The 13574-nt window shown below is 36.0% G+C and overlaps 1 protein-coding gene across 2 annotated transcripts in view; it reads left to right on the forward strand.

Moving 5' to 3' along the window:
* The first annotated feature begins 1400 nt into the window (after positions 1-1400).
* LOC111510979 (ATP-binding cassette sub-family G member 1) overlaps positions 1401-13574 on the forward strand; it is a 46444-nt gene continuing 34270 nt past the window's right edge. Inside the window, exon 1 of one of the 2 annotated variants that reach the window (XM_074181771.1) lies at positions 1401-1671. In XM_074181771.1, the coding sequence (XP_074037872.1) occupies positions 1593-1671 (79 nt within the window). In that variant the 5' untranslated portion in view covers positions 1401-1592. The remainder of the gene's footprint in view (positions 1672-13574) is intronic. The other variant, XM_074181770.1, reaches the window with a different exon arrangement.

The raw sequence follows: 13574 nt of genomic DNA on the forward strand, positions 1-13574 counted from the left end.
AGTTCTAATATTTTTTCAATACAAGGCAAAAGTGTTGATTGGTCTAAATTCCCAGGATTTATTTGTGAATTGAGCTCCCGAAGGAGCTCGAGACCAGTTTCCTTGAGCTCCTTCGGGAATCTGCCACTGCTCAAAGATGTATTTATAAAATGCAACAATGCATGTCCTACAACACCAAACGTTTTTTAATAAGTTTGCAATTGAGTTTGTTTGGTATTGTTTATTTCTTCCCGATACAAAAACGCCCAAGCCATGTAAAATAATTCTGAAATATTTCAAACCGGATTTACTGATACTATCAATTACGTACCCATTAAAAAAGTAAACTCATATATCACTTAAAAAAATGTCTTTAATCGATTAGTATAATATTTTCAATGAAGGCAGCACTTTTCCTTTTTTCATAAAAATCCAATTCACATGATAATTATCTGGCAATGAACTTGTATAGCTATGAAAGGTGTCTCTCTCAAGACCAGAACCAGAATGCTAAAGATTAGGAGATTGATGTCACGGTGATTGAGAGTAAACCAGTTTTTTTAAATTCGTGTAGTTTTTCTAATAATAACGCAAATATTTTACCAGGGTATATGTTAGCAGCGAAATAACAGAGATCGCTTTTAGGTGAATCTAATCAAAAAAAAAAAACCTTAATAAGTTGTACTCTAATCTAATGTAAAATTTCAGTTCAATGTATTTAATTTGTTATTTCAATATTGCTGATGAATGCGCTAGACGCGGATCATCAACTTCATATATAGGTCCTGAACCAGCTCTGGGGGTACCAAAATCATTGGTAAGAAACCAGATCAGGAAATGGACCAATAAGAAGCACACAGAGTACTGGACAAAAGTACCTGGTAACAAGCACAGTAGAACCTTCATTAGGGAACCGTCCGAGAAAAGAACCGAAGAACTACTTCAATATAGTACGGATTGGCTCAGAATAATTACAGGGCTACTAACCGGTCATTGTCCGCTTAGAGGACACCTGAATAAAATGGGGCCGTACAACGGAGACCTCAGTTGCAGATTGAGGGGATAAAAACCGTTAGCGTACATATTTTCGTGAGGTTTCTGTTTTGACTATTTGTAGACATCAAAATGAGGTTCCAAAAATACCTGTTATTAATTGTTTGTTGATACCAAACAATCTTGTTTATAATCAATAATAATAATAACACTAGCGCCAACACCGACAATAATTGAAAAACAAAATGATATCATGAAATTTGTCGATATGATTTTTGTTTTACCTTACTGTGGCTAAACAAGACCACATTGTTGATATTCCGCCGAAAACTAGTTATTTACACTCGCAGTCCGAATTCCCTGAACATTCAAACCCCCACTAAGTATACCTACTCATCCACCAAATTGCGGAATATAACTTAATAATATTATATCAACAAAAGTATCAACAACTGGTTTGAAAATCAAGTTCGTTCCTACCTATCTCGGCAACTAAAACAGTCATAGTATTTTTATCGGTGGACTTCAGAGGCAGATATTCGCATTTGACTTGAATTAAAATTCATTCGTCTCGAAGCTTTTTTGGAAGGACAAAGTGATTGTTTGCTAACGTTTTTAAAATGGATGTGAACATCAAGAGTGCCAATATGATCGATGTTGAGTTTATGGACGTTACTTTTTCGGCCAAGGAGAATGGCAGTGAGTTTGCTTTCAATTAATTCTTGTTCAAGTTGCGTGAATGAGGACAAAAATTGTGTTGATATCTCTGACGTTAGATAAACACTCTAAAATATTCTGAACAACTAGTACTGCAATAATATTTGAATTTTGATTACATGGGACAATCATGACGTTTGTACACGTTAGTTTCAGAGAACATGTCGTATCTTGGAACATGATAACGTACAGCGTTCATCGTCTCAATGCTGAGAGTAATTTGTTCGAAACATCTGAATGCAGCCATGAAATGTAATGATAATAATAATAATGGATGACGCGGGGACTACGGAGAGGATGTGCAGCTCGTAGATGGAAGTATCTAACACCATTTGGATGCCGGAGAGACGTTTACTTACCTCAGGGTGGAACAACGCCACTCACAAGAGGTAACAGCAGTGGAGAACCCTCTCCGCGGCAAGTATCAGCACAAACTCTGATAGATCTGGTCATGGGAACTGTCGGGGAAGAACAAAGTTGCTGCAAGGAATATGCTTGCCGTTCCAATCCTACTCTACTAGTTTGGAGTAGTGAAGTGGACTCGGGAGGAGCTGTATCAACTCGACGTAAAGACCCGAAAAATGATGCTCCTCCATAGGAGTTTGCATCCCAAATTGTCCGTTCCATGGTTTTACATCCCACGACAACAGGTAGGCTGTAGACCTTTGAGTTTGGAGTGATAGAATGGTACTGGACGGAGCCTGTAAAGTAGTCAGGAGTTCAGATCCCCTTTTCTGAATGGTCCGTGACCATGAGAGAGCAGGAATTGGAGCATTCCTCCTTAGGGCAGCTGCCCGAGCAGCTGGTGAACCCAGTTTAGTTTTCGGCACTGAACGAGGTGGTCACAAATCTGTGACCGAGTTGGAACCCGTTCAGCAGAAAGGTCCATATAAAAGCCGCAAAGATCACTTCACTACTGCGGCAACACAAGAATAAGCCAATGCATGGGGTGTCCTTCAACAATATTGAAGACCTTGACTTATCAAAGCGCCTAACCTTCGCTTTTCTCAAGTCGAGTGGGCTAAAGTCGGAAGCTTAGGGGTTCATCATGACCTGCCAGGATGGTGTCTTCAACACCTTAGTCTACCGCAGTCGCGTGATGGGTATAGAGGTTCCTGACACAAGATGCAGGGCCTGCCGCGTGGCGTCTCAGACCCTAATGCACTTGCTGGTAGCATGTCCAGCAAATGCGGTCTCGGCCTATATCCATCGACATGACGTGGCCCTAAGAGTGCTTCATTGCCACCTACGGCACTCTTACCGTATTGAAGAGACACCGGCGTTGCTCTACGCTCCGAGGTTACCGAATCCGTTGTGAGGAACGGGAAGTGCCAAATTATTTGGAACTATTCGTTCCCCACCCTCAGGCTCATACAAGCTGATGAGCATGATATAGTCATTCTTGATCACCAGAGCAAAACGATAATTGTCGTGGAGTTTTCAGCGCCTGGCGAAACGAATGTCGTCCGAAAAGAGGAGAAAAAACGGATAAAATATCGATATTTTCTTTTCAAACTCCTCAGGCTCTATCTAGACCACACTATCAAGATGATTATTCTTACGGAGTCCTTGGTGGAATGACAAATGCTGCCATTCTTGGCTCACTGCGCTTGCTCAGAGCACATGATTCTGGGACTAGTTCTAATCTCCAGACATCATCAAAATATGGCAAATGAGACTTTACTGAAACGTTGTGGAAATAAGCCTGGTGAGGATCAAAAACACAGAACACTGAGCGAAACTCATAAAAAAGCTCATCATATACACAGGGTGTAACTAAATAAGTGTAAAACATTTAAGGAGGTGATTCCTCATCGAAAAAAAGATAGGATCTTTCATATAAAGAAATTTCATTGGAGCATCTGTGTTATTGAACATATATATGGACAGGATGGCTAGGGCTAGGATGTGGAATCATACACGATCTGGGCTTGACTCGTTTAATCGGTGACCCCCGAGACAGATGACAGTTGGCACTTAGGCATTTTGTAGCGTACTTATTACATCTTTCCTTTTTTTTTTTTTTTCAAAATTATATTCATGTTTGTAATGAGAATAACAGTACTTATTGATACATACTTAAACATTTTCACAATTAACAGTAATTTACAATTCACCACACCATAAAATATTATAATAAATCGTCTTGTGACGACAAGTAGAAAATCAGGTAGAATATGTTGACAAAATAACACAGTTGATAAATTTTGAAATTACTTGAAGCCGTAGTAATTATGGAATTCTTTTGGCGTTTTGCTCATTCTACCTGATCTTGTTCTGGTTGACAAAGTCTCAAAATTAATCAGATTTTCAGGATAATTGGTTTGTTTATTACTACCACTCATTTCAAGACGTGCATTTTGTACATTTGTAGTCATTTTACAATTAGCCTCTGTAGGCTCACCTTCGATGGTATTTGAATTATCTAGATCAGATGCACTTTCAACTAAACTCTGATCTGATGCTACGCTTTGATTTAAAACTTCACTATCAGCACTTCTCGCACCATTAATTTCTCTATCCATACTGTTCGCACTGTTGCTACTACTAGGTACTACATTTAAATAAACATTATTGTCAAACTGTTGACTAGATAATTCTCTACAGTGAGATTTGTTGGATAGTGGTTTGTGATTTTCTCTCCAATGTTTAAGAAATTTAGAATTTCTGACAAGAGTTTTACCATTTTCCAATAGTACCTTATATGATCTTACACCTACTTTATCTAAAATTATACCATATTCCCATTTATCCTGAAGCGTCTTTTTAACTAAAACTTTACTGTTTATATCAATTTTGTTTGTAAATCTAGAAGATTTTTTGTCATAATAAAATTTCTGTCTTTTTTGAGACTTGTCAATAAAACTATCATATGTATTTTTGTTAAAATGATACTCTCTTTGGAGATTACTTGTTGGAAGTAGTTCTCTCAAGTTTCTATTATATAAAATGTTTGCAGGTGAGTTTTGCCCATCTAGTGGCGTATTTCTTATAGATAACAATGCTAAATAAGGATCTGATGCGTCTGTTCTGCATTTTCTTAGTGTGTTTTTTATAGTCTGAATAGTTCTTTCAACTTCCCCGTTTGACTGTGGATATCTTGGGGATGAGGTAATGTGATTGAATTCCCATTTCTTTGAAAACTGTTTAAACATGAAGCTACTAAATTCTGGACCATTGTCCGAAATAATGGTATGTGGAATACCATGTCTAGAGAATATTGACTTCAGATTTATAATAACGTTTTCACTTGTCAGATCCTTGTTTAGATTGGCAATATCAAAAAATTTTGAATAATAATCGACAACCACTAAATACGAATTGTTATCAAAATGAAATAAATCTACCCCAACTTTAACCCATGGCTTCTTTTCGATGGCATGTGGAATCATAGGTTCGGAGGAATTGTTTCTTTGAAATTGTTGACAAATTGTACAGGTGAGTATTTTATCTTGTATTTGTTTATTCATTGATGGCCAGTAAAAAGAGTTGTTAGCTTTAGATAAACATTTATTTACCCCTTGATGTCCCAAATGAATTTTTTCGACGATTTCATTTCTAAGTGCTTTAGGAACTATCAATTTAGTGCCTTTGTATACAAGACCATTGGCTGTTGTTAATTCAGCCCTATACTTGAAGAAACATTTCAAATTTTCAGATAGTTTTTTCATTTGATTTGGCCATCCTTTCAAAATCAAGTTCCTTAAAGATGATAACTGCGGATCTTTTTCAGTGAGCTTCCTAATCTGTTGCATTTTCCCATCACTTGCATTTACGTTTTCATTTATTAAGCAAACTTGAGCCTCCAGCTCTATATCAATATTTTCATCAAAATATTTATTTACATAAGCTCGAGATAGAGTGTCCGCAATGATCAAACTTTTACTTGGTTTATAGGTTACTGTGAAATCATATTTTCGAAGTTGTATTAAGAGCCTTTGCAACCTAGCAGGACATTCATTTATAGGTTTTTTAAAAATAGATAGCAATGGTTTGTGATCAGTTTCTACAACAAAGCATTTTCCAAAAATATACTGATGATATTTAGAGCAACCAAACCATATACTCAAAAGTTCTTTTTCAATCTGTGCATAATTTTGTTGAGCTACAGTTAATGCACGTGATGCATGAGCACAAGGTATATTATCTTGGAGAATTGTTGCGCCCATTCCTGACTTTGACGCATCTACCGATATTGTAATGTTTGAGCTTTTTACATCAAAAAATTTGAGGCAGGGTGCCCCACAAAGCACCTTTTTCAGCATTTCAAAGGCTAGCTCCTGTTTTTTACCCCAATAAAATTCTATGTTCTTTTTAAGCAATTCCCTTAGTGGTGCAGTTTTTTCTGATAGATTACTTATAAATTTTGCCACATAATTTAGTAAACCTAAAAATCTCTGAACATCTTTTACATTTTGCGGTTTTGGCATATTTATTATGCCTTCCACTTTAGAATGATCTACTGTTAAGCCTTCTTTAGAGATTATATGTCCCATGTATTTTATTTCTTTAGCAGAAAATTGACATTTGCTTTTATTAAATCTCACATTATAAGCTTCAGCCCTTTTAAATACTTGTTCTAGTCTTTTGTCGTGTTCCTGTTGATTTTTCCCATAAACTATAATGTCATCGATATATATGTTACAGCCTTCGATGTCTCCAAAAATCTCTATCATTCTCTCCTGATATACTTCTGGAGCACTTGCTAGGCCATATGGAAGACGTAAGAATCTGTACCTTCCAAAGGGTGTGGCAAATGTACAAAGTTTTGAGCTATATTCATCTAAATGAATTTGTAGAAAACCCTGAGTGGCATCTAAAGTACTAAATACTATTGACCCTGCCAATTTGGATGTTAATTCATCCAAAGTAGGTATTTGAAAAAAATGTCTCTTTATAGACATGTTCAAGTATTTAGGATCTAAACATATTCTGATAGACCCATTAGGTTTCCTAACTAAAACAACAGGATTAATCCATTCTGCACTTTCTGTTTCTCTAACAATTATTTTGTCAGATTCAAGCTTATCTAGACTTTCTTTCAACTTATCACGTACTGCAAAGGGTACTTTACGAGACAAAAAAGTGACTGGTTGTGCATCTGGCTTCAATTCTATATGGTAAGGTTTTTTAATACTGCCTATACCTTCAAATAAATGTTTAAATTTACTAACTAATATTTTAGAATCTTTATTTTCTATATTTTCTTCAATATTATCAATTCTTTTAATTATATTGAACTGCAAACATGCTTGTAAGCCTAATATTGGACAACTCTTTGTACTGACTACTTGAAATAAAATAGTTTTCAATTTGGTTTTATACCGGCATTCAAGATAGCACTGGCCTATTATAGACAACTGATTACCTGTATATGATTTCAATTTAACTGTACTTCTTTGTAATTTATCTGTGTCAAACTCGATTCTTTTCAAAATGTCCATGGGGATTATATTCGCTACTGCTCCTGTATCTAATTTCATTTTAACGAGGTACTTTCCATTGACCTCGACCTCCGCGAGCCATGCTTCCACATCCATCTCAGATACCGAAAGTATTTCGTTAATATTTCTTGTGCTGCCTGAAAGTTCAGAATTGTTAGTACCATCAAGAACAAGGCTGTTTGTATAAATACAATTTTGACATTTATTGCCATTAGATTTATTTGTTGAATAATTTTCAAAATATTCCTTAACATCATTCATGTCTCCATGTTCTATGGAACCTACAAAAGTATAATTCTCTTCATAGTTGCCCTCATCACTACTACAATACTCTGTAACATCTTTATCTATCAATTGAATTCTATGACTATTTCCAGACTTTTTACTATACTTATTATATAAATTTTTACCATCCCTTTTATATTGTCCAACTTTCTTCTTGCAGAACGCTGCAAAGTGGTTGAGGTTTCCACAGTTATCGCATTTCTTCCCAAATGCAATACATTTTCCATAGCCATGATTTCTTCCACATTTTTGGCACTGCTGGTTACTCGTTCTCGCTTGTGGACCATTCCAGTGTTTTCTAGTTGGTCGTTCCTTGGAACTAACAGCATCAACATCTTCTGAGTGTTCGCCTTGACCATTGGAAATCTGCTTGTTGTGTTCCCTGGTATTTTCCATACTTATACATACACTGACCGCTTCCTCAAGAGTTTTAACATCCTTTTGTAATAAATTTCCTCTCAAAGATTCTGATCTGAGACCACAAATCAGAATATCTTTCACTAGCGAGTCCTTTAAGTCACCTAACTCACAATTATGTGATAAATTTTTGATCTCTGTTATAAATTGTTCGATAGTTTGCCCTTCTTTTTGTTTATATGTCAAAAACTTATGTCTTTCGTACGTCAAGTTGCTTTTAGGAATGAAATGCTGGTCAAACTTCTTCAATAATTCGTCTAAGGTGTCTTCCTCATCTGCAGTGAAAGTATTGTAAATTCTCATACCTTCTTCTCCTATCAACGTGAGGAGTTGAGCACATTTCGTCGCTTCTTCCTTCTTAGCGATTTCGGTTGCTTTCAAATATGTTAAAAACCTCTGCTTCCAGAACCTCCACTTTTCGGCAAGGTTACCGGACATGACCATGGGTGGTATGCCACGAAAATCCATGTTCCAGCTTTTCTTTGATTGATGACTGACTAACTAACCTTTCACTTTTCGTGTTTGCTATTTATCAGCATCGGATGATTGAAGATTTAATATTCAATTCCAATTTCCCGACTGCGCCATGTGTTATTGAACATATATATGGACAGGATGGCTAGGGCTAGGATGTGGAATCATACACGATCTGGGCTTGACTCGTTTAATCGGTGACCCCCGAGACAGATGACAGTTGGCACTTAGGCATTTTGTAGCGTACTTATTACAGCATCCATTGTTAAGATACAGCCCCTTGAAGGGGGTACATGAAATTTGTATAACAATTTTTTTCACAAGCACTAAAAAAGTTACAATATTGAAATTAACCTAACGTTTTGTACTACCAAAAAGACACTTAGCCAGTTATTTATTTGGTTCACCCCAAGGTTGTAAGGGGTGGAAAACGCAACCCCTAAAATTTATTTCCAATGTAACTTTTTGTCTTATTATTTGTTTACCATTTGAAAATTTATTTCCGATAGCCTGTTTCATTCTAAACAAAAAATGTCTCTTGGGTTTTTTACCCAAAATAAACCAGTTCGCAGCAAAACATTATTTTAGGAACAACTACAGAGATACATCGTCATAAATGCGAACTGGATTTATTGTTATTTTGTAGTTAGTACCTGCATTAAACGATTAAAGGGTAATAAACAAAACTAATTCATTAATAACAAAACACACAACATGTAGGAATCATAGTAAATGTTCAATAAGTCTACCTTCAGACATTACGCATGCGTCTAGACGCATGCATTGAGCCACGTATTCGCTCAAATATTCCTGGAGTCTCTCTGATTACCCTGCACGCATCAATGATGCGGTTTCTCAAGTCCTCTACATCGCGAACAGGAATACGATAAACCAAATGCTGTAAATGGCCCCAAATAGAGAACTCGAGAGGATTGAGATCCGAGGATCGAGCGGGCCAGTTCTGTGGTCATCCTCGACCTATCCACTGATTTGCATATGTTTCAGTCAAATGCTGACGTGCTACTTGACTAAAATGGGCGGGAGCCCCATCATGCATAAAAAACATAGTAGTAGTACAAAACGTCAGGTTAATTTCAATATTGTAACTTTTTCAGTGCTTGTGAAAAAATTGTTATACAAATTTTATGTACCCCCTTTGAGGGGCTGTATCTTAACAAGGGATGCTCCAACGAAGTTTCTTTATATGAAAGATCCTATCTTTTTTTCGATGAGGAATCACCTCCTTAAATGTTTCACACTTATTCAGTTACACCCTGTATATACATACATGTACATGTACATGCACCTGTAAAAAATAGATAGTTTTCAAAAAACGAGGTTTGAGTGTATTTCAAGCCTTATCAAATCACCATGCCTTGTTAGATACGAATGAATTTTGGAGTTTCGGTGATGATCGTGTGAATATTTTTTGAAAAATAGTATGCACATTGTAGATGTATGTATATAGATGGTTCCATTTTCCATAAAATGTTTTTTGCAAGACTCTCAGTAATCAAATTTGAATATCAGGCGTTTAACCCTTTTCTGGGATACATAAATTTTATGAAGCTTGGAGGAGCAACCCCACACAGAAGATGTGCCAGTATATAAGGGCAAAATAAACATTTTAGAGCTGTTTTCTGTTGAAGACAGATCTTAATTGGCTGAAAGCACCGTATCCCGAATTAACATTTTTATTCACTTTAGCTATACTTAACTCCCATGCCATGTTGCTATCTATGCAAGTACCAAGAAATTTGGTATTTTTTCAAGGACAAAACACAAGCACTACAGTGAAATCTTTAAGGCACTCTCTGAGAGGTGCCTGTGCGAAAGTAGCGATTTACATTGGATTTGAATCGCTAGATATTAAATCCATTTGGAAAAACGTTATTCCACATAAACGCAGTTCTCCAGATGAAATAATTCTTAAACAGTGAAGTTCGAGGTGTACTGAGTTGAACCTCAAAACGATGAGGTGGAATCAAATGTGCCAAGTCTTCTAGATCCTCATCAAGATATGCAACCTCTTGGTGTCGGTGAAGATGTATATCCCCAGCAGATATCCTGGAATTCAACTGAAATGACGAGACAAGTGTGCTGTCGTCAGCAACGCAATATATTGGATTCCTCGTTTTTCTAATAAGTCATTGATATACAATAAAAAGAGTGTTTGAGGCAATATGGATCCCTGAGGAACACCAGCGTTGATGATAAAGTATTCGACAGATATAGCATCGAAGTTTGGCCAACAAATACTCATGCCACACACGTTCAAAGGGTTTTAGAAATATCAAGCGTAATAGCTCTTCACTCTCCATGAATTGTATCAAAAGAATAGTCAACAAATTATGTTGTCCCTGAAAGTATTGAGTAAGTTTTTTGACTATGCAAGTTGAATGTAGTGGGTCTGAAGTAAGACGTTTCGTCTGCTACAGTGACATACATCATCAATGGTATGTGAATTGAGTGCGAGGAAGAAGTTTGAATCTCAAAGACTCAGCAACGACTCTTGTTTGCTGAAAAAGTGAATTGCACACTTCCTTAGGGGTTACATCTAACGATTGTCTTAAGTCGGTTTTGCAGAATATTATCAAACGCAAACACATCTAAGAAGAATTCTTGTAGTTAAGGACTACCAGGAAATAAGTTTCAAAGTATCAAATACGTTTCGTTTCATTCTCTTTAACCTTTCAATTTTTTTTAACCGGAGTTGTTGACCTTTCGAATACCGATTATAAATTTGACGATGTCTCGGTCAAGTGTCTTGACAAGGTGATCTGGTGCTATTTTAATTAACATGAATGGACCGTAAAAATACTATTTCAACAGATCTCGAAGATTATAGAATGTTTAAAAAAAATCTTCCGTATGGGACCAATACTTATTGCTTGTACTGAATGATTATAATGATACTGGTCGAGGAAAATGTGTATATATTTACACACCAAAAACTCTTTTTATTGCATTACAAGCTTTTATTTGACTTGCGATGATTGTATGTGTTGTATACAGTGTGTAACAACGAAAACTTAACAGACCCGTTTTTTAATATAAAAAGTAAGATTTTTAAAAAAGCTCGGACAGGTCGATTTCTAATTTTTGTAACCATTAGTTTTCGAGATAATTTGAAGATTTAAAGGTATTTTTATTGAGTTCAACTCTTTTTAGAATAAATCAAATTGTTTTTAAGGTACAATTTACGTTCAGAACTTTCATAAAAAAAATAAATTTTTGCTTTTTATGACAACCTGCTAATACGTGTCCATTTGATTTCGTAAAAAAGTAAGAATTATTTGTTTATTACGAGGAGTTCAAAAAAAGTGTTTTAGGGTTAATAAATCCCAATAATTGTTTTTAAAGGACACACAATAAAAGTGAAACCTAATAAGGGTAACTCACATAGTAAATTTAGAGTAAATATTCAAAATGTGCGCCATTTTGCTCTTACATTATTCAATATCTCAGGAGTTATAGCTCGGCATTCATCAATAATTTTACGACGTATTTCATCCAAATTGGCTGGCTGTGTAGCATAAACTTTAGACTTTAAATATCCCCACAAAAAGGAGTCCAGTGGTGTTAAATCTGGTGATCGTGCTGGCCATTCAATTGGACCTCTTCTGCCAATTCATTGTCCTTCAAAATGATTATTCAAAAAATTTCGAACCGCTGGGCATAATGGGGTGGTGCACCGTCTTGTTGAAAATGGATAAATTCATCGTGACATCTTGGATCCTGTTCAATTATTTCAACTATACGAGGTTGTATTGCCTCTTCAAGAAGTTGTATGTAAATAAAAATCACCGGTTAAATTTCCATTAATGAAAAATGGACCTATAATATGATTGCCTAATATTCCAGCCCAGACATTCAACTTTGGGGGATGTTGGGTATGTATTTCTGCGTATTGTCTTGGGTTTTCATCCGACCAATAACGGCAATTGTGACGGTTCACGCAACCATTTAAATAAAATGAGCTTTCGTCCGAAAAACAGATGTTATGAAGCAGCTCGGAATTTTGCATTAAGCTCTCACTCATGCCCTCACAAAGCTCCTGTCTTCGGTCAAAATCATTCTCATTGAGTTCATGAACAAGTTTAATTTTGTAAGGATGGAATTTTTGGTTTTTGAGGATTCTCCATGCGCTCATATGGCTTATTCCAGCCATTGCTGATAAACCTCTGGTACTTAACCTGGGATTGGCGATGACTTGACCAATCACTCCAATCGCAATATCGTCATTCACTACCCTTCTCTGAACATTTCTTTTCTTATTTAAAACCGAACCTGTCTCTCTGAATTTTGTGACCAAATCCAGAACGTGATTTCTACTCAGGTGTTCAGCAGGGTTTTGCTCGTTAAATAAAATTGATGTTCTATTAGCATTTTGGTCGTTGCCAAAAAATAAAGCAATAGCTGAAACCCTTTCAGCAGTAGTGTAAGGCATTTTTAAACAAATAACAATACACGACCCGATTAAACAAAACAATCGAACGATGTACTAATGAAAACTAGAAGAAGAGGATTGGGTATTGATTTTAAAAATGGGATTTTATTCAACAAAAAACTGATAAGAAGAACTGCTTGAATTTTTTTTATTTAGGCATACAAGTTACCGAGTGGTCTGTCTAATGTATTATTAACATGGCAATTCAAACTTCAAATTATCTCGAAAACGAATCGTTTCAAAAATTTTCTTTTAACAGAGGTGTAAAGGTATTCGAAAGACCTTTAAAACAATGTGCCACTCGACCTACTTTCCCTATATAAATAAGGGTCGTCGGATACACCCCTCCGAGGGGGTGCGTACTACAAAAAATCTGATTAGTCTGAAAGGTGTCCCCCTTCAATTAGAAATCGACGTGTCCGAGTTTTTTTTTAAAATCTTACTTTTTATATTCAAAAACAGCTCTGTTAAGTTTTCGTTGTTACACACTGTATGGCATTTTCTACATTCGAAATGGCATTTTAAAAAGTATTGCAAAGGTCAAAAAGCTCAATAAGTCGGTTGATCAAACCGGATAATATCTTGAAACACGAGTTTTAGAACACATGAAAGACTCTAATGAACTAGATGGCAAAAACCTCACAGCTCTTGTTAAACATGGATTTTTGTTTGAGTTTGAACATTCGAATATTCTAGATTCTCAACCATATTTATCCAAAAGACTTTTGAGCGAAATGATACGTATCCTCAAATACGATAGTGCTAACACTAGAAGGGATGTCGTTTTACTTAATACTGCATATTTTATCAGTGAA

This window comes from Leptinotarsa decemlineata, unplaced genomic scaffold (assembly GCF_025532065.1).
Source record: "Leptinotarsa decemlineata unplaced genomic scaffold, Ldec_3_MD MMD2_tig00026314_RagTag_RagTag, whole genome shotgun sequence".
NCBI classification, from domain to species: Eukaryota; Metazoa; Arthropoda; class Insecta; order Coleoptera; family Chrysomelidae; genus Leptinotarsa; species Leptinotarsa decemlineata.